Here is a 26,407-nt window from a genome sequence, read left to right on the forward strand (position 1 = left end):
CAGGGCCTTTGCACTTACAGTTCCTCTGCCTCAGCTATGACTTCACTCAAGTCTCAGCTGAAGTGTCGCCTCCCCAAGAGGCCTTCGCTGACCACTGGCCTGAAACACCGCCCCTGATTCACTCCAGTGTCTCGTCCTGCCTCGATGTCCTCAAGACTCTCCCCCTGTGGCCTTCTGCGCCGGGTGTACTGCCTATTGGCCCCCCACCCGTCTCTCCCACCAGAACTTCAGCTCCATGACTGCAGAAACCACCTCCCCCCACCACCTGGCACAGTGCTGGCACAGAGGAGGTTCCAGCCCGTGGTGGAGGGGTGAAGGATTATGAGCCAGGACGCAGGCCAGCCTCTGCCTCGGCGAATCTCCTCTGGGGTCTCACCTGGTCTCCCCACTGTCTTCTCCCCACAGCCCCTCCCTGACCCTGAGGCCCCCTGTCCTGCCCTCGGAAAAGGCTCAGACTTCGTCTTGAGGGCTCAGTGTCCTTCCTGGCCCCGCAGTCCAGGTCTGACGGTGTGGGGGGTTTCATTCCCTCAGGTCCCGGGGCCGAGGGCGACGGCCCCCAGGCCTCCCCTCTCGGCCCACCGCCGTCTTGCCTATGCTCAAGGCTCCTGCCTCCTCTTCCCTTTGCCCACAGAGGAGCGGCAGGGAGAGGGGAGGCCGGGACAGCAGCCTCCACACTGCCACACGCAGGCGCCGGATTCCAGAACCTTCACAGACAGACGCAGTGGAGGATGCTGGGCCTGCGCTGTGGGACTCGAGCTGCCCTGAGCCACAGGCTCACCCGCTCCACTTCCTTCCTGTTGGGGCTGGAAGTGAACACACAGCACCCTTCTCTACTCCTACTGAGTCGTTTATTTTGGAAAGGAGCAAAAAAGGAAGCGTGGCCCCCGGGCCCACGGGCGTTGTTCTGCCGTGCTGAGCCCCCCGGGGGAGTGCCGCCTCCTGGGGCAGCCCCGCAGCTCCTCGGGACGTGGCCCCGGGAGCCGGGTGTCTGGATAACCGAGGGCCACCTGCGCCGCCAGCAGAGGGGGAAGTGGGCACGGCTGACAGACCGGCCGAGGGGAGCCCTGAGGACGAGCTTTTATTTGAACAGCTTTCTTGAGCTGTAATTCACACGCCATCCCATTACCCATTTAAAGGGCCCGAGTCAATGGTCTTGAGTATGTTCACAGAGTGGTGTGACCATCCCCACGATCGGGTTTTACGTCCCAAATACCCCAAACCCATTAGTAGTCACTTCCCGTCTCCGCTGACTCCGGCCCCTGGCAACCGCTGATCTACTTTCTGTGTCTGTAGATTTGCCCGTTCTGGACGTTTCATATAAGTGGAATCATATAATATACGGCCTTTTACGTCTGGTTTCTTTCACTTACAATGTTTTCAAGGTTCATTCGCGTTGTCGCATGAATCAGTATTTCACCCCTTTTTATTGCTAAATACTGTTCCATCGTACGGCTACACCATGTCTGTTGATCCACTCCTCAGTCCATGGACATCTGGGTTGTTTCCACTTTTTGGCTCTTCTGAAGAATGCCGCCACGGGGGCTGGCCCGGTAGTGTAGTGGTTAAGTTCTCGCATTCGGCTTCAGTGGCCCGGGGTTCGTGGGTTCAGATCCCAGGTGCGGACCTACTCACTGCTCATCAAGCCATGCTGAGGCAGCGTCCCACATAGAAGAACTAGAAGGACCTACAACTAGGACATACAACTGTGTACTGGGGGCTTTGAGGAGCAAAAAGAAAAAAAGAGGAAGATTGGCAACAGATGTTAGCTCAGGGCCAGTCTTCCTCAAACAAAAAAAACCATGCTGCCGTGAACATTCACGTGTGGGTCTTGTGTGGACACAGGTGTTCAGTCCTCTTGGGGTGTCCACCCAGGAGTGGAATCGCTGGGTCATATGGTCTCTCTGTGTTTAACCTTTCGGGGAGCTGCCAGACTGTTTCCCCAAGCGGCTGTGTCACTTTACAATCCACCCGCAGTGTGTGGGTTCCAACTCCTCCACGTCCTCGCCACACACGTTACCGTCCACCTTTCTCGATCACAGCCATCCTGGAAGGTGTGAGGTGGTAGGCCAATGTTTTTCCTTACTTAGTCAGAAACATTTAAAAAATGGGAGAATTGATACAAAAATCTGGATTTGTGACTTGTCTTGAGGACAATGGCTTTCTGGCAGGACTGGGGCGAGTTCCCCACAGAAGCTGAGTCACGGCCGCCCTCCAGGTCCACACAATCCTCGTCCAGCCTTCTCCCGCGTTGAAAGGACCACGGGCTCTGCCAGCCGGGTCTGATCACTCATCTGAGCCCAGCCGAGGTTTGCACGACTATGAACCTTCACCGTTGGCCTTTCTGGAATCCTCTCCCCTCAGGCCGACCAGGAGGTGAACTGTGAATGCGTTCTAACTCACCGTGTTCCACATGATGCGTTGTATCCTCACGATGGTCCCGGAAGGATTCATCCTCCCCATCTCCAGAGGAGGAAACTGAGGCTTCAGAGGAGAGGGGACAGGGCCTGCACGGGGTCACGCTCTGGTGAGAGAGAGTCAGGGCTGGGATTCAGGGCCAGCGGTCTGACCCCACAGCCCTGTGTCCCCGCGATGCCACGAGGCCCCTCGAGGTCCTCTGGCCTTTCTGCTCACATCCTAACATCCTAGCTCTGCAGGGGGAGGCCCTGGGTTAGGATCTCTTTCTTGAAAGAATTGTATTTGAGCAAAAAAGCCTAGAAAGGCCACAGTGCTCCCACCTCAGAATCTCACAGGCACACGCAGCCTCGATTCCACGGGTTCAAGTCCTCGACTGACCGAGTCCTCACTGGACTGCGGCTCCAGGGGGCAGGACCTGACCTGTTCACGTCCACGTCCCCTGTGCAAAGCACCTGCTGACACACAGCGTCTGCTACAGAAACATCCAGTCCACGAACGAATGAACTGATGACACTTTTTTTTGAGGAAGGTTGGCCCTGAGCTAACATGCGTGCCCATCTTCCTCTATTTTGTATGTGGGACGCCGCCCCAGCGTGGCCTGATAAGTGATGTGCAGGTCCGTGCCCAGGATTTGAACCTGCGAACCGCGGGCTGCCGAAGCGGAGCACGTGAACTTAACTGCTACACCACCTGGCCGGCCCCTGATGACACGTTTTAAAATAGAATTTCCAATGTTTTTCTTCCTAACTTTTTTGTGTACAAAGGTGCTTTGTTAAATGTCTGACTAACCGTGGTTGAATTTCTATACCAGACGCTTGGGTTCACATGGTGGCCCCTTCACTTATTAGCTGTTACTCATCCTCTCGGGGCCTTGTGGTCATGGTGTAGAATACGGGATGAGCGTGGCACCCACCTCGAGGTTAGTACGTGTCAGCGCTCAGGGCGCTGTTAGAACTGGTGGCTGTTGTCACCATCATCATCCTCATCCTCATCACCATCATCACCATCCTCATCAGGCCGGGGGCTTCAGGACCAAGGTGGATGGAGGTGCTATCTCACGGTGACTCAGGTTCCGGGCTGCATCACGGAGGGTTCACAGGAAGGGTCACGGTGTTCCCTGAGAAATGACAAGGAACCAACAGGCTAATGAGCGAGAGGGGAAGTGGATGAGTGGTGGTTAGCGTGAACTGGAAAATGCACACTCGCCTGAGTTGCACAATCCATCCGGTGACTGCGAGGCCCTCGGGTTCCCTGGGGAGCCAGGTACGTGTCCTGGGGACCAGGGTGACAGCGAGGCCCTGGGGTTCCCTGGGGAGCCAGGTACGGGTCCTGGGGGCCAGGAGGGTGCTCAGGGCACAGAGTGGAGGTGCTGGGGCAGGAGGATACCCATGGCCTCGAGCTGGAGGCCCCCCTCCCCCTGACTTGGTGACATTGTGGGGTCTTTGGAAGGAGGAGGCATGAACGCTAACTCGGCTGTTTCTGGCTCAATGCCGGGGTGTTCCTCAGCCTCCTGCCTTCCTGGGGCCTGTCCCCTTTCACTTTCAAGGAGAAAGTGTTTCACTTTCAAGGAGAAAGGCTCTTCCCTCTCGGGATGGGGACCCTGGCGCCTTCCCCTTCCCTCGGGAGATTCTCAGGGGCTCGCTCTTCTCTTCACAGCTTCTTTTGCTGCTTTGGTTGAATCCTTGATTTCCACCCCAGCCTCACCTCTTGAGGCTGCCAGTCTCATTCTGCACGTCAGGCCAAGTTCCTTCATCCCTCTCCTCAAGTGATAACAATGATGGCAGTAATAATAGTAGCTGACATTTGTTGAGAACTTACCATGTGCTGGCATTATTACTTTACAAGAAATAACCCGTTTAATCCTCATAACACTCTATGAAATAGGTGGCCCCATTACCACCCCTGGTTCACAGAGGGGGAAACCGAGGCCCAGAGATGCAGAGTCTGAACTTTACGGAGGAGCCGGCAGGTGCTCTCCTGGGAGTACATCTCCAAGCTGCAGCATATGTCTGGCAGCCAGAGGAGGACCCGGGCATCCCACCCCCACAGCAGTGAAAGTGAGTCCCTCGGCATCACTCAGAAGGCGGGTGGGAAATGTCAAGGGCAATTTGGAAGCAACAATGTGTCCGTGGGATTTGGCTCAGTGATCTAATGCTCTCGGCTGTAAGGAATAAAAACCCAATCTAAAGAGGCTTTAAAAGTCAGGAAACTTATTGTCTCACACACTGCTGGAAGTGATGAGGAATCGGGGATTGGCTAGTTCAGCAGCTTAGTGACATCAGCAAGGACCCAGGTCCTGGGACTCAGTTGTCCTCCAACTGTCTCTCCTCTTTGGCTCAAGATGGCTGCCACTGCTCCAAACATCATGATCTCTCCCCAACAACTCTAGAGAGAGAAGAGCCTGTTTCTTTTATTCCCTTTATCTAAGAACTTTCATATATAAAACATTTTTTAATGTCGGTATCATTGGGAACTCCATGTAATGTTGTTTTATAAATGCTCTTTTTTTATTGTAGTGAGAGCATTTAACATGAGATCTATCCTTTTAAAAAATTTTTAAGTGTATGATAAAATATTGTTAACTATAGACATGATGTTCTAGAAGTTCTAGAAGTTCAACTCTAGAACTTAATTCATCTTGTGTAACTAAAACTTTATACCCATTGAACAGTAACGCCTCGTTTCCCCTGCCCCCCGCCCCTGGCAACCACCCTACTCCCTGCCTCTATGAGTTTCACTATTCTAGATACTTCATGTAAGTGGAATCTTGCAGTATTTGTCCTTCTGTGACTGGCTTATTTCACTCAGCATAATGATCCAGCTTCTGGGTATTTATCCAAAAGAATTGAAATCAAGATCTTGAAGAGATAACTGCACTCCCATGTTCATTGCAGCATTATTCACAATAGCCAAGATGTGGAAACAACCTAAATGCCCATCGACAGATGAATGGATTAAAAAAAATGTGGTATTCACATACAGTGGATTATTAGTCAGCCTTAAAAAGGAAGGAAATCCCACATTATGCTAAGTGAAATAAACACCTGTCTCTTTTGAAGAGCAGGGAGACCTTTCCCAGAAGCCCCCGGCAGATTTCCCAGCAGGCTCATCGCGCTCTGCGTGCAGCCTAGACCGCCCACTGGCAAGGACCCGTATCAGCACCTCTGCCTCGTGCTGTCTGGACCCTCTGCACGGCCTCTGCGTCTGTGCGTTTCTGACTGATTCTCCCCCTTCCTCATAAATTCTGTATGCTCCCCACGTTCCCCCAGTAAATTCCCTCCTGCTTAAGTTAGCCAGATCTGCATCTCACTGAGACACTCGAATTTCCAAAAGGCCATCCTCGGCCCCGTCATCACCACGTCATGGTTGCTCGTGTGCATTGAGCACTTACTATCTGCTAGGCCCCGTGCAACGCACTTTCCTTACACCAGAGGACCCCAACGAGGGTGGTTTTGCCCCGCAGGGGACAGTCAGCAGCGTCAGAGGACACCGCGACTCCGGGCAGGGAGTGCCGCTCGCATCTATTGGGTAGGGAAGCGAGGGACGCTGCTAAACCTCCCTGCGGTGCCCAGGACGGCCCCACAGCAGCAACGGTCTGCCCCAGACGCCAGGAGCACGGGGTTGAGACAGCCTCTCCTGACCGTTTCTGGAGGAAGGCCTCCTGGCCGGGGGCTTCACAGAGCACGTCCAGTCCAGAGTGCCCTTCACGTCCAGGCTGAAAATCCTTGCCTCACGCTGTCGGCCAGAGGGTGATCGAGAAGCTCCCCTGCGGGCCCGGCCTTAGCCCTCAGGAGATTGAGCCCATTTCACTTCCTTAGGTTTGTCTATTTGCCTCCGGCCTTGTTCCAAAAGTTGCTCAAGGCAGCTGGAACCAGCGATCAATACTCATATTATCCCCGAGTGAGGAAAGAAACAAACCTCAGCTCCACGGATAGATACTCAGAGCAGTTCTCACGAGGGAATTTCACACCGGGCCGTGCTCGGAGGGATGGGCAGTGAGGTGGCAAGAGGGCTCAAGTATTTGTCAGGAATTCTTGTAGCTGCCAGCAATGGAAATGCAACCCAAAGTGGGTTTTAAAAGAGAGGAGGAGAGAGAAAAGTTTACTGGCTTATATGACCGAGAAGTTCAGGGCTACGTCTGCTTCAGGCAACAGCTGGATCCAGGAGCACCAACGATGTTTTCAGGACGTGGGTTGTCTCCGTCTCTTGGCTCTGTTTGCCCTGTGTCGGCTGTACTCTCAGGCGGGTTTTGCCCTCGTGGTGGCACAGTGACCACAGCTGCTCCAGGCTGACATCCCACTGGCTCAGCCACCTCAAGGCAACGACATCTTTTATTCCACAGAACTGGGTTCTGTTGGCTTTGATTGGATCGTATGCCCATCCTGAATCAACTGATGAAGCCAGGGGCCTGGGAAGTTCTGACTGGCCAGACCCAGCTCATGAGTCTACCGCAGGGGACGGGGTCAGCTCACCTGATCCACGCAGACCAAGGGGGTGGCGACCCTGCAGGGGAAAATCAGAGTGTATTCTCCAGAAGAACGGGGGGGCGGGCACTGGGGGCCCCGGAGCTCTGCACATGCAGCATCTCCGACAGTTAGTTCCCCCACCGAATCCCACAGGGACCTGCTCTGAGCCTGGCCTCAAGCGCAGAATGAACCTGGCACCTTCCGCCCTCTGGGCGGAGGAAAGATATAAATAAGGGTAATTCAAGGCGCCGTGTGATATGTCCTGGGAGAAAGAAACAAACAAAAGGCCACAGACATTAGAGGGAGGCCTTTAAACTCACCCGAGCGGTGAGGTGCGAAAGGGCACCGGGCTCGCAGGAGCGGCCTGAGCAAGGCTGCGGAGCTGGGACGGGACAGGGTGTGTTTGAGGGACCAAGGGTCATCCTCTTGCTTGGCCACGTTGGGGAGGAGGCTGCAGAGGTCAGGGCACATCATGCAGGACCAGGCTAACCCAGCCCAGGTGTTTGGACTTGATCTAGTGGCAGCGGGGAGCCATCAGTGGTTCTAGAGCAGAGCAGGCACAGGATCTAGAGTTGTGCTTTCTGAAGATGAACTGGACAGGTGTGGAAGAGGAAGGGCTGGAACGGGGGGAGCTGGGAGGACAATTGGGCAGCTGTCACAATTGTCCTGGGGCAGGTGCTGGCCGTCTGAACCAGGACAAAGGCCGTGGGGAGGTGGCAGGCAGTGGCTTTCCTGTTCACCTGCCTCCAAAACACCTCAGCTCAGCGCGTCCTGAGCTGAGCACAGCGCCTGCTCCTTCCCCACATCCCTTCACAGCAAATGGTCCTACAGCCTCCCAGTTACGCGACCAGGGGCGCCAGAGTCGTTCTGGACTCCTCTCTTCCCCCGTGACCCCCAGCAGGCAGTGCTGTGGCTCCCACTGTCACGATACACCCCGAATGCCACTTCTCACGCCCGCCCCTCCGGCCCAGGTGGCTCCTCCTTGGTCCCTGCCCCCGCCCTCGCTGCCCGTCCCGGTCACTCTCCCCAGAGCGGCCAGCGGGTCCTCTAAGCAGACAAGGCCCCTTCTGTGACATGAATTAAAAAGGCGGTTCTTGCTCTGTCCTGCTCGGAGCCCTCCAGTGGGTCTTTATCCACAGAGGAGGGAATCCAGAATTCCTGGCCTGGAGGCCCTGCGCCATCTGACCCCTGAGTCCTTTGACCTCACCTCCCGGACTCGCTCCTCGCTCACTCAACTCCTGCCACACTGGCCTCCTCACCGCCTGCAAACGGGTCAAGCCACTCCCTCCTGGAGGCCCTTTCATTGTCCCCTGGGGATGAGGCACACAGTAGATGCTCAATAAATGTGGGGTGCATGGAGGGCTGGGAGACAGAGGCCTGGACCCCGGCAGCGGCGCGAGGAGAGGGTGGGGGCCCTGGGTGAATACCAAGGTTGTCCAGTCACCCTGGACAGAGCCCCGGCGCCCCGGCTGGTCCCTAAGGAAGGCCCCTGGCCACCCCAGCCCCTCCCCCACGTCTACTGCACACGTCCGGGCAGGGCTGGGAGTCGAGCGAGGGAGGAAGGAAGTGAGGGGACAGAGGAAGCACGCTCTCTGCCTGGCCCGATCCCCCTCCCAGCTCCCGGCCCTCCTCGGGGAGCCAGGGACACGGGGTGCCAAGGGGAGCCAGGCCGATGACCAGGTTGCAGGGGGCTGGATTTGTCCCCACCCAACAGCACACAGGGTTCTGTGTGCTGTTGTCAACAGGGGACGGGGATCCTGGGCAGTGGGGGTGGTCAGGCCCCAACACTGGGGAATCTCCTCAGAGAGCGGAGACCGTTAGAGCTGCTGGATGAGCCATGGCCAGGTGGGGAAACTGAGTCACTGCTCCTCACAGGGGCCTGACCCCACCAGCACGCAGCACCTGCGGGAGCCAGCCTGTCCTCGAGCCACGGAGACAGACGGGAGCGGCCGGCCCGGCGAGGGCTGAGCAGGCCCACAAGGCCGGAACCGCGTGCAGAAGCGACGGGGCCCCGACTCGCCCGCGCTGACCAGCCCTGGGCCAGCCCCGCTGCTGGCCCGGCAAGCCAGCAACGGTTGCCACGCTCACGCCCGGGGGCTGCGTGCCGGCCGTGTGCCAGTGTTTTACACAGAGCACCTGTTTCTCTCATTCAGCAAAAATTCACTGAGCGCCGACCACGTGCAGGACACTCTTCCAGACACTAATAGTGAGCGAAACACCAGCACTTCCTGCTTTCGTGGAAGTGACACTAGTGCCACCACAAATAAATATAACGTGCAATGTGTTCGGAGGGGTAAGTGTTGTGGAGGAAGATACAGCGGAGGGGATCCCGGGGGTAGGATTTTCAGTGGCACACCTCAGAGGTGTTATCATTGTCCCCATTTTGCAGATGAGGGAACTGGGCACAGAGAGGCTGCGTGATGTGCACAAGGTCACACAGCTAAGTGGCGGAGATAGGATTTGAACCCAAGCCCTCCGGCTCCAGGGCCCTGGTTCCTGAGTGGACGAGGACACCAGGTCTCTGTCTTCAGCACAGGCCCCCCCACGCCTCGGGACAGGGAGGACTCAGGGAGGCGCAGGCAGCCACGGTGAGGAGGGTGAGAGCTGGCTTCGCAAGGGACCAGCTCCCAGACTTCCAGCCTCGGAAGGCACGTCTCCTCCCTGGGCCTCAGTTTCCATGTCTGCAAAATGGGGAGCTGCGATTCCTGCCTGGAGTGGGCGCCTCTGAGGTCCTGGCTGTGGCACTGCCTTGTGAGACCGGCCGTGGTGACCCCTGACAGCGTTCACGCCTGTCCCCATCCATCCTCCACCCGCGGCCAGAGGCGGCTCCGGGAGACGCAGTCGACCCGCTCCCGACGGAAACCCTCCGACGGCCGCACCTCGCTCAGATGGAGTTCCCACTCCACGCCCGGCCCACGGGGACCCTGACGTCCTGTCCCCTCGCTCACTCTGCTGCGGCCGCCCTGGGCTCCTGGCAGCCCCTGCGCGTCCCCCAGCCCGGCCCCGCCTCCCTGCCCAGCCGGCCCCCCGCCTGAAACCCCTTCCTCACGGGTCGGCAACAGGCAGAACTCGGCCCTCACCCCAAAGCCGGGGCTCTGCTGTCCCCTTGGTGTCAAGATGCCCCACAGACAGAGCCGGATGGAGACGGAGACAGACAGGGGCGGGCGAGGGCGGCTCATGAACACACTAGAGCAAGCGACCCGAGGTACACGGAGACGGAGACACACACAGAGGTGGATACACAAACAGCTGCAGGTACACCCAGGGAGACACACGCAGGCAGACACAATAGATGCCAAAAGCCACAAGCTGGCTCAGATGTACTGCCACACTGAGTGTGCAAGACGTGCGTGGGCACACTCAGAGACAGTGTCAGACACACACACCCCTCTGTACACACACACACACTCTAGCATCTCACACATACATGTGCGCACACACTCCAGCATCACGCACACACATGAGCACACACACACTCCAGCATCATGCACACATGTGCACACACACACACACTCCAGCATCGTGCACACACTCCAGCATCACGCACACACGTGCACACACACACGCTCCAGCATCACGCACACACATGTGCACACATACACTCCAGCATCACTCACACACGTGCACACACACACTCCAGCATCACGCACACACGTGCACACACACACCGCCCTCAGGCGCCCGGAACAGCCCAGTGCCAAGTGTCCCGGGCCAGGCCCGCCCGCAGCCAGCGCTGGTGGGAAGGCGTCCCGGGGAACAATGCCCCCCCACCTGCGCAGACACAGGAGCCATTGTCAGCCGGGCACACACCACGGGCCGCCTCTCAGCAGACTCCTGGCAGCTGTGCCTGCACCTGGGGGCAGGAGGCTGGCGGCTCCCCAGGCCCACCTGCTCCCACCCACCCACCTGGGACCCTCCTCCTCCAGAGCCTCCTGCCTGGTCCTGCAGCCCCCCGGGGGCTTAACCCCTGGCCCGCCTTCCCTCCCTGACTCCTGGGGTCTGATGAACTCTCCCCAGGGGGCAGCCAGGGGGCAGGGCTGGGTGGTCAAAAGTGTGGAACGTAGACCCAAACACACACGCTGTGTGACCTTGGGCAAGTCACTTTGCCTCTCTGAGCCTCAGTTTCCTCATCTACAAAATGGGATAATGCTACCGGCTACCTCACAGGGTTGGGGGGATGATAAGCTGAGTCAGAGCATACACAACGCCAAGGCGGCGGGTGAGCCGGAGATCTGGGAGGCCTGGGCTCCAGCACCAGCCCTGCTGCCCCCTTGTCACGAGGCCCTGCACATCTGACAACCCCTCTCTGTACCGCGGCCTTCTCACCGTGGATGCGGGGATAACCACTGTCCCTCCCTCCGAGGATGTCCATTCTGTGAAACCCTCATACCCGGCTCAGAATGGGTCTGGCACACAGTAGGCTCTCAATCACTGCTGGCCGTGACCCTTGTCTTACATGGACTGGGACTTGCTTACTCATTTATTCCCTCTCTTCATTCATTCGACCAGTATTTTCTGTGTACCTACTATGCGCCATGACTGGTGCTAAGTCTCTCACCCAGAAGTTGCTTCGTTCCCTAGGCCACAGAGGGCCCCTGATAGATGTTTGTTGACTGACTGAATGAGAGAAGGCAATTCAGAGACCATCATCACCTCCAGGTGCCCCAAGGACATGGGCTAAGAGTGGTCAGGTGGCCTGGGTCCACCTCTCAGGCTGTGACGTCCGAGCAGGCTCCCTACTCCACGAGCAGGGCTGTGCTGAGGACAGAGCAGGGCAGAAAGAGGGGAAGGGCCGCTCGGCTAGCAACTACAATGCGGGGCTGCCCTGCCAGCAGCACCCCGATCCTTTTCAGGACCCGCTCCTTCCCGTCCTTAGGTCTCTGCTCGGATGGAACCTCCCCGCCCCCACGGCCCCTCTGATCAGCTCCATCAGAAACCTCCCCGCACCCCCGACTTCCGATGATGCACTTCTTGGCTCGTCCGGGCTGTCATCTCCCCCAAACCAGGGCTTCTCGAGCTCCTGACTTCCGGGGCCAGGCCGCTCTCTGCTGGGAGGCTGGCCTGTGCACTTCAGCGTCAGGTCAGCAGCCCCCCGGCTGCCACCAACCAGATGTAGTGGTGTCCCCTCCCCCGCCCAGTTGTGACGCCACAAATACCTCCAAACACTGCCCAGTGTCCCCAGGGGATGAAACAGTGCCCAGCTGAGAACTGCCGCTGAGGTCATGAGCTCCAGGAGGGCCGGAATCTTTACGTCCGGTTTCCTGCTGTACGCCCCAGTGCACCCAGCAAGCATTCAATGCATACTTGTCGAGTGAATCTTCAACAGATGAATCCCGTGGACACGTGCTGCTCTGCTTCCCTAGGATGATTTTCCACCCCTTTGCCTGGTGAACTCCTACTCACCCTTCAAGACCCTAGGAGGCAACGTAGATGAGGAAAGTAGGCTAAGCAGGGACCAGGCTGCAGAGGAGAGTACCTACTGTGTGCCACTCTGCAAGGGACACCCAGGACCCACTCCGGCTTTTCTAGGCCCTGCAGGAATGTGGCCACAGCATAGCCAGATCTTCCCACTTTTCAAGAAAAGCTAGAGAAATGGATTTTATGTGAAATCTCCTGGTATTTCAAATGTTGGCAACTAATTCACATTTTTAAAAAATACTTCAAGGGCCAAACCAAACATATTCTTGGCCCGGATTTGGCCTGTGGGCAGCTGGTCAGCAAGGTCCGCTATTGGGGGCGTACTGGGTATGGTCACCTGCGTGCCAGCCTGTGATCGTGCGAGAACGCAGTTCCTCCTGGAGTCTCACTTGCATCCCCTTTGCTGCAGCAGCTGTGGGCAGGGTCCTCACACAGCTGAGGCCGCTCCGATGGGCAGAGGCAAACCCCCAGCTCCAGGCGAGACCCATGGGCAACTGCCCAGCCCGCCCGGGACCAGCCGTAGGCCCAGCTCAGCCCAGGGCGGGGGTGGAGGGGCGGGCGGAGGGTCTCATCCCCGGCCCTTGAGAGGTTAGCCTGTGGCTCCAAGACTCCCACACGCTGGGCCCGGGGAGACCAGCACTCGTGCTAGGGCTGTTCACCCCCAGACTCCTCGGCTCTCTAAGAAGTAAAAACAGGGAAACCAAGGCAGGGCTGGGCCTCCAGGGAACCTTGGCTTGCAGTCTCTTGGGCAGGCTCCGAGGGAGCCAAGAGGCAGACTTCTCTGGAAAGTCCCTCTTCTTTGGGAACTGGCTGGGTGCCGGGGACAGAGGACAGCCAGGGTCTCCTAGTCTCCAAGGCTCCAGCCTCATCTAGCAGCTCCTCAAGCGTCTGCTCGTCCCGGGACAGAACTTTCCAGAAACTGAAAATTGGAAAAGCCCCTCTCTGGGAACCCCGGGCCCCTGGATGGGAGCTGTGGGACTGCAGGGCTGGGGTATGAACCCCCGTCCCAAGCCCTGGTGTTGGCTGGAGACCCTCCAAGGCAGAGCCAGCTCCTCCCACCCGCTACCCCACCCACGGCCCTCTCAAGGGTCTGAAGGGCCCCCTCAGCCATTTCCCTCAGCCAGACCCAGGCCCAGCTCACATCAGACGCTGCCACCATCATCCAGGAGCCGAGAGTCCCACAGACCAGACTTCAAAGCCTCCCCCCCGCTGTGCTACCTGAGGCCGCTCACTTGGGCTCTCTGGTCTTGGTTCTGCAGCTGTAAAAGGCATCTTTCTGTCACAGGAAGTCAATGAGCACACGGCACATGGTTGATGCTGGGAAGGGAGAAAAAGAAGAAACGTGTAGTGAGCACGTACTCTGCACTGGAACTGAGCCATCTACACACATCACTCCTCATCCTCACCACACAGCCCTGCACGGGTTCAGTCAATAAACATTTGGTAAGCACTCACTATGTGCCAGGCTCTGAAGATTTGATGGAGAATAACATAAACCTGAACTCTGCCTCCTTGGAGCTTATTGTCTGGAGGGTGGGAAGTGATAAGCTCCCAAAATTATAAAGTCAAGTAGTGGGAAAAAATTAATGCAGGATAAAGGGATAAAGAATAATGAGGGGCAATTTAAAAGAGGTCAGAGCAGGCATCCTGGGGACATTTAGACAGAGACCCAAATAGGGTGAGGAGGGGTATCTGGGGGAGGGATGCTGCAGGTAGAGGAACAGCAAGTGCAAAGGCCCTGAGGCAGGGGTGTATTTAGCATGTTGGTGGAACAATAAGGAGCCCAATGTGGCTGGAGAGGACGGAATGAGAGAGAATGAGAATGAGAGGAGATGAGGTTGTAAGGGAAGCAGAGGGGCAGATCCTGGAAGGCCTGGCAGGCCACGGGAAGGACTTTATTTTTCCTGCCAAGTGAGGTGGGAGCCACGTGAGGATTTTGAGCAGAGGAGGGTCATGACCTGACTTCCTATTACTATCCCTGTCGTAGAGACGAGGAAATTGAGGCTCAGAGAGGGGAATCACTTGCCCACGGTCACACAGCCAGTGAATGGCAGAGTGGAATTTGAAACCACATCAGTGTGACTCCCAGAGTCTTTCCATTTCCTCAGCTGCCTCTGCTTCTGGTTGAGTCAGGAGAAGTGGGGAGACAGGGGACCTCTTAGAGCTGCTCTTCGCAGCCTCCTGCCTCTGCCTGACACCATGTCTCCTCCCCACTCGTGCCTTCCCCCTCGCCCTCGGCTGTCCGACAGCGGCCCGGGCCTGGCTGAGCTCCCACGTTTCAGACCGTCTCCTCCCACGTGCAGGCTGGATTTTCAGTGATGGACGAAAGGGGCCATTCAAAGGATCGCAGCAGTAATGGAATGGTGACGGGCAGCTATGGCTCTGCCTCTTATTGGCAGAGTGGCCAGGGCAAGTCCCTGGCCTCCGAAGTCGTGCTGGCTTCAAGGACAATCACTTTCTTTTTCTTGTAAAAGGAAGAGAAATTGTCAGCCTTTGGTTTCACTCTGAGCTTGTCGATGTCTTTCCAGTAACTGAAGAGCCAGGGGTTGGGCTGCTGCCCGGAGGCCGCCTGTGGAGACCTCGGGGGCTGTGGTTGCTGCCACCTGGCCCCCCTTGCATCACCCTCCTCTCCGCACCCCAACGCCCCCCGCCTCCTCCAATAATTGCGGTATCTGGTTTCCTTTCAACACCAAATGCGAAACTCTCCGGGAGGTGAGGCAGAAGGGGATGTGTGCGCCTCTCTGACTGTGGTTGAATGAAGGTATTCTTAGGCGCCTGCTTGTGAGGGTGGTGAACTTCTGGTGCTAAAAGCAGAATTGCTTTTCAGTAAATGTTATTACTCAAAAGGAAGTTGTCCCCACCACCGCCACCTCGAGCCACTTCCAACTGCCACACTGCCAGGCCCAAGGCGGGAGAAACTCTCTCCGTGGCTCCCAGGGACCCCACCAAGCCCCCAGGGGAAGCTCTGGCTGTCCTGGCTGACCCTGGGCCGCTGAAGCTGAAGTCCGCATGCCCGCAGCCCGCCCGGGGCACCGCAGCTCAGGGCACCTGCGTCTGCTGACTCAGCGTTTCGGTCTCCGGGTGAGCAGTCCTGGCTGGGCCCAGCTGGAGCCAAGGGTGGGGGCCGGGGCCCGGGGGAGAGCTGCCAGTTGACCCTTTTCTCGAGAACTGTTGTCCATCTTGGCAACTCATCTCTCTTAATCCCCGTTTCCTCTTCTCTAAAATGGGGAGGGGAGATGATACCCGAATATAAAGAGCTAAGCATAGTCATGGGCCAGAGTAGACACTTAACAAATGGTGAGGTTAATATTCACAGTGAAAATGACCCTGGATTTAAGTCAGACAGGGGGCGCAGATCCCAGCTCCCCCATCTACTCATTGCACCACCGTGGAGAAGTCCATGCACCTCTCTGAGCCTCGGTTTTCTCCTGTACAAAGTAAGGATAATCATAACACCCATGGCACAAGATTGTTGGGTTGGAGCACGTCAATCGTCAGCACACAGTAGGTATGCAGGAAGCGTTGGTTCCACTCCTTCTGCTTGCTGCTGTAGAGGGGCTAGCCCCTGGGCTGTTGCTCCATCTGAGCAGCCCCAGAAATCAGCCGTGTTCATCACTGGGAAAGGGCCATGAGAGAACGCACCCGGGCCGGAGGGCAGACGAGAACCACCCAGGCCACCCTCAATGCAGCCCGTTCGGCACACACTCCCCTGTGAGAACGGAGTCAAAACAAACCACAGGATGGCGGGTCCCCGTCCCACCCCAGAGCTGTCGGAGGAGGGCTGGAGGTCTGCTCCTCCGCTGGCCACAGCCTGAGGAGTAACGATTACACTTACTGAGCACACCTGCGCATGCGCACTGTGTGTGTGTGTGTGCGCGCGCGCGCGCGCGCGCGCGTGCGTGTGTGTGTGTGTGTGTGTGTGTGTGTGTGTTTCGAGGATCACCTCATCAAGCCTTGGCAGCAACACCTCGAGGTAGGGCCTCTCGGTGCTCAGCCACTTGCAGGCGTGGAAACCGAGGCTCAGGTAGGTGAGAGGTCTTGTCGGCTGAGATTTGAACACAGGCTGTCCCCTTGTCAAGCCACACAGTTAACCACCGCACGACATCCAATGTTTGAGATTCTGATGGTGCCTCCATGTTACCAAAGATACAATTATATTCAGAAGTCTGGGTATAAAAAAAATTGTATTCGTATTCTTTTTTTTTTTTTTCTGGTGAGGAAGATTAGCCTTGTGTCTGTTGCCAATCCTCGCCTTTTTGCTGAGGGAGATTGGCCCTGGGCTAACTTCTGTGCCCATCTTCCTCTACTTTTTATGTGGGACGCCTGCCACAGCATGGCTTGATGAGCAGTGCGTAGGTCTGCTCCCAGGATCCGAACCTGTGAACTCCACTGCCAAAGCGGAGCGCGTGCACTTAACCACTACACCACCGGGCCGACCCTTGTATTTGTATTCTTTATTACATTTCTTATTTTGAGATTATTGCAGGTTCACATGCAGTTATAAGACATAAACAGAGAGAGCCCATGTATCGTTGACCCAGTTTCCCCCAGTGATAACATCTTTCAAAACTACAACACAGCATCACAGCCAGGATGCTGACGCTCATACAAGGTGCACAACATTTTCATCACCACAAGGATTCATCATGTTGCCCTTTCACAGCCAAACCCGTTTCCCGTCCCCAACTCTGTCCTTGACTCTGGCAAGCACCCATCTGTTCTCCATTTCTGTACAGTCACACACTGCATAACGACATTGCCATTAACGACAGACTGCACAAGTGACGGTGGTCTCGTAAGATAAGTACCATGTAGCCAGGTGTGTAGCAGGCTATAGCATCTAGGTTTGTGCAAGTGCACTCTATGATGTTCGCACAACGACGCATTTCTCGGAATATGTCCCTGTCGTTAAGTGATGCATGACTGTAACTATGTGAGTTCATGGATGTCATATAGACAGAATCACATGCCATATAACCCTTTGGGATTGACCTTTTGTGCTCAGCATAATTCCTGAAAGATTCATCCAAATTGCTGCGTGTATCAATATTTTGTTCCTTTTTATTGCTGAGGAGCATTCCACGGTATGGATGCGCCAGTGTCTTAAGTATTCACTGTTGAAGGGCATCTGAGTGGTTTTTGCCTATTATGAATCCAAACTATGAACACTTGTGTACAGGTTTTTGTGTGAACATGAGTTTGCATTTCTACGCCCAGGAGTGCAGCTGCTGGGCCATATGGTAGTTTTTAAGAAATTGCCTAACTGTTTTCCAGAACGCTGTACCATTTTACATTCCCACCAGGAATGCATGAGTGATCCCGTGACTCCGATCCTCGCCAGCGCCAGCGTTTTGGGTTTTAGTCATTCGGATAGGTGTACTTACAGCTCATTGTGGTCTTGATTTGCATTTCCCCAACGGCTAATGACGTTGAAGGCCTTTTCATGCACTTGTTTGCATCTGTGTACCCTCTTTAATGAAATGTCTGTTCCTGGCTTTGTTCATTTTCCAATTGGATTTTTTTTAATTGCTGAGTTGTGAGAGCTCTTGCTACATTCTAGATACTAGTCCTTTGTTGGATCTTTGGTTTGAGGATATTTTCTCCCAGTCTGTAGCTTGTCTTTTTATCCTCTTAACAGGGCCTTCCACAGAGCCAAAGGTTTTAAATCTGATGAGGTACAATTTATCAATTTTTCCTCTTCTGAATCGTGCTATTGGTGTTCAAGACTAATACTTCTTTGCCTAGCCTTACATCTGAAGATTCATTTTCTCTACTTTTTTTAAATAGATGTTTTATAGTTTTATGTTTTACATGTTAGTCCATGATCCATTTTGAGTTAATTTTTGTATAAAGTGTAAGGTTTGGGTCAAGGTTCTTTTTTTTTTTTTTGTCTATGGAGGTCCAATTGAGAAAGTAGCCTTCTTCCATTGAATTGCTTTTACACCTTTGTCAAAAAATGGTGGGTCTACTTGTGGGTTCCCTATTCAGTTCCGTTCATCTGTGTGTCTGTCTCTCTGCCAGTACCACAGTTTTGATTCCGCTAGCTGTGTAGTAAACCTTAACACTGGCTTGAATTATTCCTTCCACTTTGTAGAAAATTGTATATCGTATTTTAATTCACTGATAAGTGGGGTGGCAAAGCTCTGTTCCTCAACTTGTTCATTTAAAAAGAGAATACCAAAGCAGAGATGGCCAAGTGTCCATCAGAGAGTCATGCTCCTCCTCCTCTAGGGTATAGAGTTACAGAAAAGTAGCCACCCAGCCAGGGGACTACATATCCCAGTTGCCTTTGTATCTGGGTGGAACCGTGTGACTGGTTCTGGCCAATGGGATGTGAAGGGCAATGTTGTGTATATCTGTCACTCTGGGCTGATGGGTGCCTTCTCCACCATCTCTCCTCTCTCCGGCTGGATGTTGACCCCAAGGTGACCTTGGAAGCTACCTGCTGAAGATGACAGAGCCCCCATCAGTCAGGATACCTGAGTGACTGTGTGAAGCAGAATTTCTTCTCCCTGTGGCCCCCCCAATGACCAAAAGCATCTGTATTTATAAATGAAATGCTATAACTGTTAAATTTAAAAAGTTAACATAAGAAATACAACTTATAAAATGTCCATCCATGTACAATTTTAACCCATTTCATACATCCCTGGCATATTCACAGTTTGGGAGATATATATTCCAACCCTGTGTTAGAAATTAGTCCACACTCCTCCTTCTACAACTAGAAAAACAGAGGCCCAGAGAGGGAAGGGATTTGCCCAAGGTCACACAGCAAATCTAGGGCTGAGCTCAAGTCATTCCACTAGTTAAGTATAACTGATTTCCATGACCCTTTGATTCCTTCCTTTAAAGCACGGACAAGTCTGAGCCTGTGTCATCCCACACTCCAAGTGGACGATTATAAAAACAAATCATAATTAATAATTCCTCATGAGGCAGATCAGAGAGCTTCCGGGGCAGGGTGGCGCCTCTGAGCACTGGTTTTGGGGAGAAGTAATTTTAAGACTTCCTGCCTTTCACGGGGGTTGAGAGGTGATTTAAAATAAGCCTAATAAACACGGCTCACGCAGCTGTGACCCATGGAATGGAGCTCTCGCCTCCAGAAGCCGCCCAGCCTTTATGTGGGTTTGTCTGTACGCTGAGGTTAAAGAAAAAAAAAAGACTGTGAGGGATTTATGGAGAAAAACAACATCAACAACAATTCCTGGTGGAACTGAGTGGGCCCATTCCTTGCGGCTGCTGAACTGAGTAGGTCAAAAGGCACCAGAAAGGGCAAGTGTGGAGGCGGCAGGAGGGGGCGGGTGGGGCCTCCGGTGTCAGACCGCAGAGCCCGGTACAAGCCTGCCGTGCTGCCGGACAGCTGAGTCCTCAGCCACTGACTCCGCCACTCTGTACCTCAGTTTCCCCATCTGTGAAATGGGGCTAATAAAAGTACCCACCACCGAGGGCTATTTGAGACTAAAGTGAGGCAATGCATGCGAAGTTCTCAGCCCAGTGCCTGGCGCACAGTAGCCCTCAACTCACGATTGCCCTTGTAACATCATCACCGGATACATTACCCGTCGGGATGAAGAATTGAGATCACTGTGCTCCCGTGCTCCATGGTTCTCAGCCTGGGCTACACATTTCTGAATACTGGTTCCTGGGCCCCACCCCAGAGATCCTGCTGCAGTGGCCTCGGGGCTGGGGGCACCCGTTACCAGGTGATCCGGGTGGACAGGTTTGAGAACCCCCACCTGTGGGACAGCAGTCTCATGGTGGATCTGAGTAAATTTAGATTATACTGCAATAAAATGTGGGTCTGCTTTTTCCCTTTTTTCACTCAGCGCTGTTTGTTTTTAAGCTCTAGCCATGTGGCTGCATGTATGTCTAGTTCATTGCTTCTAATTTCTAATTTCTGCATCCTCCACATCTCTCGGCCCCTCCCCCTGCACTGACTCCAGGTTGGCCCCTGACACGTGTCTTATTTGCCTCCTTCCCTGTCTCGATCACCCACCCTGTCACGGGTCCTCCCTGGATCACTTCCCAAATACACTCCTTGCCCTTGAATTCTGTCTCCGGGTCTGTTTCTGGGAGACTTCAGCCCGAGACAGCATCCTCGGTGGAGGAGACAGCACTGGCAGAGGCAGAGGCAGGAGAGCACGCGGTATGTGCAGAGAATCACCAAGAGCTCGGTGCACAGCGTGAAATTGAGAGAGGAGGCTGAAGACGCCAGAGACACAGGCAGGGAGCAGCCCCGCGGCCTCCACGGCCACACCGAGGTCCCAGGCCCGTGTTCCCTGCTCGGGCTGTGGGACCTGGGCTCCAGAGCAGGCAGGGAAATGAGCCCATTGCTCAGATTCCTGAAGGACGTTCTGGTGAGGTTGGCAGGCCTGAGGGTGCCAGATTCTCCAATTGTTGCTTCCACGACCCACCGGCCCTGGGGTTTATTTGAATGAGATCCACCTCTGGCCTGGACAGGGCAGGAGGAGACTGGCAAAAGGCCGCTGTCTTTGGCTGGCCGAGACAGTCCGGCTGGGTAACGGCTGCTCACCCAGTCTGGCTTCCAAGGGAGGCTCCACCTCAGAAAGCAGAGCGCCCCCCATCCCACAGTCTCCACTCCTGGACGCCCCTGAGTGCTCAGCAGTGCCTGCCCGAGATTCCGCTCCTCCACACCCCTCTCCTGCCCAGTGCCCACCGCGGGGGGCAAGCAGACGTCTGGAACTCCAGACGAGACGCAGGCGGAGAGGCGGCGACGATCCCCCCGAGCTCGGGGAGTCTGCGGAGATGCCCGCGCCTGTCTGGGCCTCGGTCTGCCGCTCTGTCTAATGGGCCTGGGCTCCCCGGCGGGGCCGCGGGACTGGGAGGGAGAATCCCGCAATATCTGAGTCAGGCCCAGCCAAGCCTCTGACTTTACAGAGCAGGAAAACCGAGACCCCAAGAGCGAAAGAGGCCTGTCCAGGCTCACCCTGCAGGAAAGTGTCCGGGAAGCACTGTGGGTTTTATGCTGAGTGTCATCAGGGACGCAGGGGACGGGGGACGTGTTAATTCTGAGCCACGCTGCCTGGTCCACATCCTGCCTTCCACGCCCCCACTGAGTGACCCTGGGCGCGCTAATTAGTCTCCCTGGGCCTCAGTTTCCTCCTCCGTGCAGTGGGGATTGTGATGGCACCATCCTCACGGTACCGCTGTGAGCACTAAGTGAGGGCCCCTTCTCGCACCTCTCGCCCTGTGGGGACGACACCGGGGGACAAGAAGGAACAGAGTCCCAGGCCAACGGTAGAGAGCCCCGGGCCAGCTTCACCTTACAGCTCCCCCCACCTTCAAAACCACAGCCTGCTCCGGGAGACTCCGGGGTTCGCCCGGGTGGGAATCGTCTCTGTGCCTAGGCCACGGTGCCCCGACACACTCCCATCATGTACAGCTGCACTGTGGGCCACAGGGGACGCCAGACCCAGTGTGACAGGTCAAGCCTCAGGTAAGTTGCAGCCAAGTTAAGCTGTTGACCTGCCCGGGCTGCAGAGGGGCCAGGCAGGGAGGGGAACAAGCCCTCTGTCTGCCCAGCCTCGGAGGAGGACGAGAGACAGCGACGCCTGCCTGATCCTGTGGAAGCCCCCAGAGCTGCCTGCTCGGGCTTGAAGCCAGAGGAAGCCAGTCAGAACAGCCAAGTGGGGGATCCAGAGCCCAGGGGTGGGAAGTGATGCTGGGAGAAATGTCCATCCATTCTTCCGTCTGCCCGTCCATCCATCCATCCATCCACCCACCCACCCACCCATCCATTCATCACCCATCTATCTATCCATCCATCCATCCATCCATTCCACAAGCATATATTGAGCATTACAGGGAGCCAGACCCTGGGTTGGGCACTGGGGAAACAGCTGTGAATAAAGTCCCTGCCCTCAAGGGGCTGATATGCTAGGCAGGGAGTTGGACAATAAACAACTATATAAATATCTAATACAATGTCAGAGGGTGGGGAGTTCTGGGCAGAAAAATAAATCAAGATAGGAAGAGTGAATGCAGGGCTACTGTCGATGGAGTGGTCAACGAAGGCAAGAAAGAAATGATGGGCCAGATCTGATGGGAGAACAGTAAGTGCAAAGGCCCTGAGGCAGGATTGAGATTGGCATGTTGGAGCAACAGCCTAGAGGCCAGTCAAGTCATTGTAAAGGGAGGGAAGGGGGCTGGGAATCAGGGAGTAAAGCTGGGAGCGCCCTGGGAGCAGGCAGACCCAGCACAGGCCCCAGCTCTACATAGTCAGGGAATGGTTCCTTTCCCTCTCCAGACCTCAGTTCCCACTTGCATAATGAAGGCCTGGGGGGGATTGTCCTTTCCTATCTGGGGCTCTGTTATTTCAAAAAGATGGCCTTGCTCCAGCCTCGGGATCGAGAGGAGCAGGGTCTAGACTGCCGGGTGAAGAACGCAGGCTCTGGAGTCAAGCTATTTCATCTCTCCGACACTCAGTGTTCCCAGTCATGAAATGGGACTAACAATACCCCCCACAGGGCTCTTAGCAGGCGTCGATGGGATGATGAGGGAAGGCGTCTATTCCGGGCGCCTCCCTAGTGGCTGTTCTATTATCATCAGGTGAGACAGTGATGGTAGAGTCTGCCGACTCTCCAACTCGGAGGTGAAGAGCGTGAAGACCAGATGCCCCTCTGCTGTGCTGCTGGCCTTGGCTGGCGGGCCGGGGCCGGCACAAGCCTGGGGCTGGGTGTCCACTGCTTGGTCCTAATCATAAAGGGCTTGCTGGAGAGTGGTCTGGATAGAGCCCTGGGGCCGCTCAGAGCCCTCCACCCTGGACGAGCTTAACCCACTGATTTTGTGTCTCTGGAGAACCCTGGCTGACACAGTAACTTAGAGGATCAATCTATTAAAAGTACTTTGGGAAAAAAAGATAATCAATCTGGTAGACAAAAAGAGTGAAGACGTGAGCAGGCAATTTGCAAAAGGAGATTCCAAATGACCCAGGAACATGCAAAGGAGATTAACATCACTGATCATCAGGGAAATGAGAAGGAAAACCATAATGCGATACCACTGTACACACACCAGGATGGCCAAAACGAGAACAATGGAAAATACCAAGCGTCGATGAGGAGGTGGGGCATCCACCTGGAACTCTGATACGTGACCAGTGTGAGCGCAAAACGGTGCGGAGACTTTGGAAAACTCTGGCGATTTCTAATAAAGTGGGGCATGCACTTAGCATATGACCCAGCAACAAGTCTGTACTCAACAGTAATGCACGCAGATGTTCACCAACAGACATGTACAAGGATGTTCACAGCAGCCCTGTTCATAAACAGCCCCGAACTAGAAAGTACCCACGTGCCCGTCAGTAGGGGAGGGAATGAATGGACGAGTCACTTTCAGACAATGCAATATTGCCCAGCAATGAGCATGAATGATCTGCAACCACATGGAAGGATCTTGAAGACATTAACATGAAGAGAAATGGCCAGACACAAACACCCACGGTTTGATTCCATTTATGTAAAGTACTAGAAACAGACACACTACCCTTGGTTACCCTCAGGCAAGTCGTGACTAGAAGAGGGCACAAGGGGAGCTTCTGGGGGACTGGAATCTCCTGTCTCTTGATGTGGGGGCTGGCTACACAGGTGTGCTCACTTACGAAGATTCGTCAAGTTATCACTTATGACCTGTGCGTTTTTCTGTCTGTATGCTATACTTCAGCGAAAAGTTCAAATTACAGTAGGGAATCTGGGGAGCCCAGGAGGGTTGGAGAACCAGGTTTCAAGGTCGGGAGGGCTGGTGCTCCAAATCACACCGCAGAACTGGGTCGGGTAAGACATCTCTGCTGCCACCTCCTGTCCTTGCTTCCAAGTCTGGGTGGGCGTGTCTGATTGGTGGAGCCTGGGTCATGTGACCACCTCCTAGCTGCAAGGGAGGCTGGGAAGAGTGAGCATCTAGCAGGTGTGCAGTGTCAGTGGTGTGGGTGGGCAGGCTCTGCCTCAAAAGATGGGGAGTCCCCCGACCACTGCAAAGGTTTTAACCCATCCCGAATCAATGGATATTCACGCTGCTTCCAGTGACCTCTTGGCAAGAACTCCTCGTGCCCGTGCATGGATGTTTCTCTAAGGAAGACACCAAACAATGGAACTGCTGAGCTCTATAAAATACGAATTTGCAGCTTTACTGGGTACTCTAAAATTGTCTTCCTGAGGCTGTTCCAATTTACACTCCCACCAGCAGTATCTGAGTGTGGCCATTTCCCCACAGTCTCCTTAACACTTTACATTATCAATCTTTTATTTTTGTCAACCCAAGGAGTAGAAAGTGCTATCTAATCGTTTTTTTAATTTGCATTTGCCTGATTAGCAGCAAGGTCAAACATCTTGCATGTTTATTTGCCATATGTATTTCATTTTTTATAAATTGCCTGTTCCCGTCCACTACCCCATTATTCTAGTGGGTTAGGGTTTTTCTTATTATTATTCTGCAGAGATTCTTTGTATATTATGGAGATAAATCATTTGTCTACAATTTATGTTGCAAATATTTTTACCCAGATTGTCATTTGTCTTTTAACTTTGGAGTGACCATGTGCTGTTCCCCCAAGCTTATGGCTTTTCTGAGGCTGAGAACAGACACTGAGGGGAAGGGGTGGGGATGAAGAGGAAAGGGGATCTCTCTGACCTTACCCCGTTTTGTTCCCACTAGCCCCGAGGACATTTTGTAATCTCTGTACCAGTCATCCTTTCATTTCCCTGTTCTTGTCACCAAAAGGAAACAGTAGTAGAGCCCCAGCCATAGGACTTCTTAACTTTCACTTTATGATTTTTTTTCAAGAAGGTTACAGAACTTGGTGTGGAGAAGAGTAATTCCCAAGGCCCTTAGTACTCTCAATGTCCCTGGTGGGAGTCAGGCTGAGTGCCCCTCACGGGGGTCATTCATTTACTGACCTTGTGAATAAAGGAATTTGATTAATTCTAGGAACTTGCAAATTCCTTCAGAAGCTGTCAATAGTGGACAAATAGGGAAATGGTGTATGGGGCATGTGGTAAGCAAATGGCCTGGAGGTGAAACTCGGCAATGGTTGCAATTATCCTTAAAAATCCTTTATGGACTCATAAGAAGACATGAGAACATGGTCTAATGAATACAAATACAAGTATAATGCACAAACTCAGGGGTCGGCCAACTACAGCCCTTGGGCCAAATCCGGCCCTCCACCTGTTTTTTGTAAATAAAGTTTTATTGGCACACAGCCACACCCGTTAATTTCATATTGTCTGTGGCTGCTTTCCAGCCACCACAGCAGACTGGAGCAGTTGCAACAGAGACCATACCGTAGCCCACAAAGCCTAGAATATTTCTAATCTGGTATCTTTACAGAAAAAGTTTACTGACCCCCTGAACTAAGTAATAAAAAAGACAGAATTTAAATTTTAATTATTATGAATAATTTTATAATATTTTTAGATATATAAAATAGAGAGATGAAAAATATGATTTAAAAGAAATGTTTGGCCAGCCATGTATGGCTGGGTCTTTCTAAGTTAAATTCATGGAGGGTGCATTCCACTGCAATAACATGGTTAAGAGTAGGTCTTTGGGTCCAGAAATCTATAAAAAAAAAATTCTGCTGCCTCCTAGCTGAGTAATCTTTATTACTCAGTTACTTTATGCCTCTCAAACTCAATTTTCTCATCTGTAAAATGGGGGTGATGACATTACCAAGCTCATAGTGTTGTGTGAGTATTGAGTGAGTAATACAGATAAAGAAGACTCTTAGAACAGTGCCTGGCACATAGTGAGTGCTATATAATTATTCGCTGCTATTTTCGTCATTGCTGCACACAGACAGATTGGGGTCTTGGCTGTGCTATGTCCCAGCTGTGTGGCAGGAGCACACGGCTCCCCCTCCCTGAGCCGCAGTCTCCCCCTCCGTACCTGGGATCATCATGGTTCCGTCACCTGGAGTGGCTGTAAGGGTTGTGCTTAGCCCAGTGTCTGACACACAGTAGGCATTCAACACATGCTAGATGTTATTGCCACTGCTCCAATCATTCTGACTTCCTTTCTGACCCCAGAGCCTCCGCACTCTCTGGAACTCAGCCCTCCCCATGCTGTGCAGGGCAGGTCACGACTCCGGC

The 26,407-nt window shown here is 54.2% G+C and overlaps 1 protein-coding gene and 1 long non-coding RNA gene across 3 annotated transcripts; one reads left to right on the forward strand and one right to left on the reverse strand.

Annotated features, from left to right (window-relative positions):
- Positions 1–1,723: 1,723 nt before the first annotated feature.
- LOC131418343 (uncharacterized) lies at positions 1,724–26,407 on the reverse strand. The gene is made up of 4 exons (XR_009222880.1): positions 26,205–26,407; positions 13,518–13,616; positions 3,329–3,532; positions 1,724–2,521 (listed from the first exon to the last, which is right to left on the reverse strand). It is a non-coding gene; the product is annotated as an uncharacterized LOC131418343 (long non-coding RNA).
- Positions 3,621–13,499, forward strand: LOC131418342 (uncharacterized). Of its 2 annotated transcripts, none has more exons than XM_058562484.1 (2): positions 3,621–3,678; positions 4,329–13,499. In XM_058562484.1, exon 2 carries the CDS (start codon positions 9,999–10,001, stop codon positions 11,175–11,177), a length of 1,179 nt encoding a protein of 392 aa, XP_058418467.1. In that variant the 5' UTR covers positions 3,621–3,678; positions 4,329–9,998; the 3' UTR covers positions 11,178–13,499. The 2 variants fall into 2 exon arrangements, with proteins under 2 accessions (XP_058418467.1, XP_058418466.1); XM_058562483.1 differs by having other exon boundaries at positions 3,626–3,678; positions 4,072–13,499.

Source organism: Diceros bicornis, chromosome 19, assembly GCF_020826845.1.
Source record: "Diceros bicornis minor isolate mBicDic1 chromosome 19, mDicBic1.mat.cur, whole genome shotgun sequence".
NCBI classification, from domain to species: Eukaryota; Metazoa; Chordata; class Mammalia; order Perissodactyla; family Rhinocerotidae; genus Diceros; species Diceros bicornis.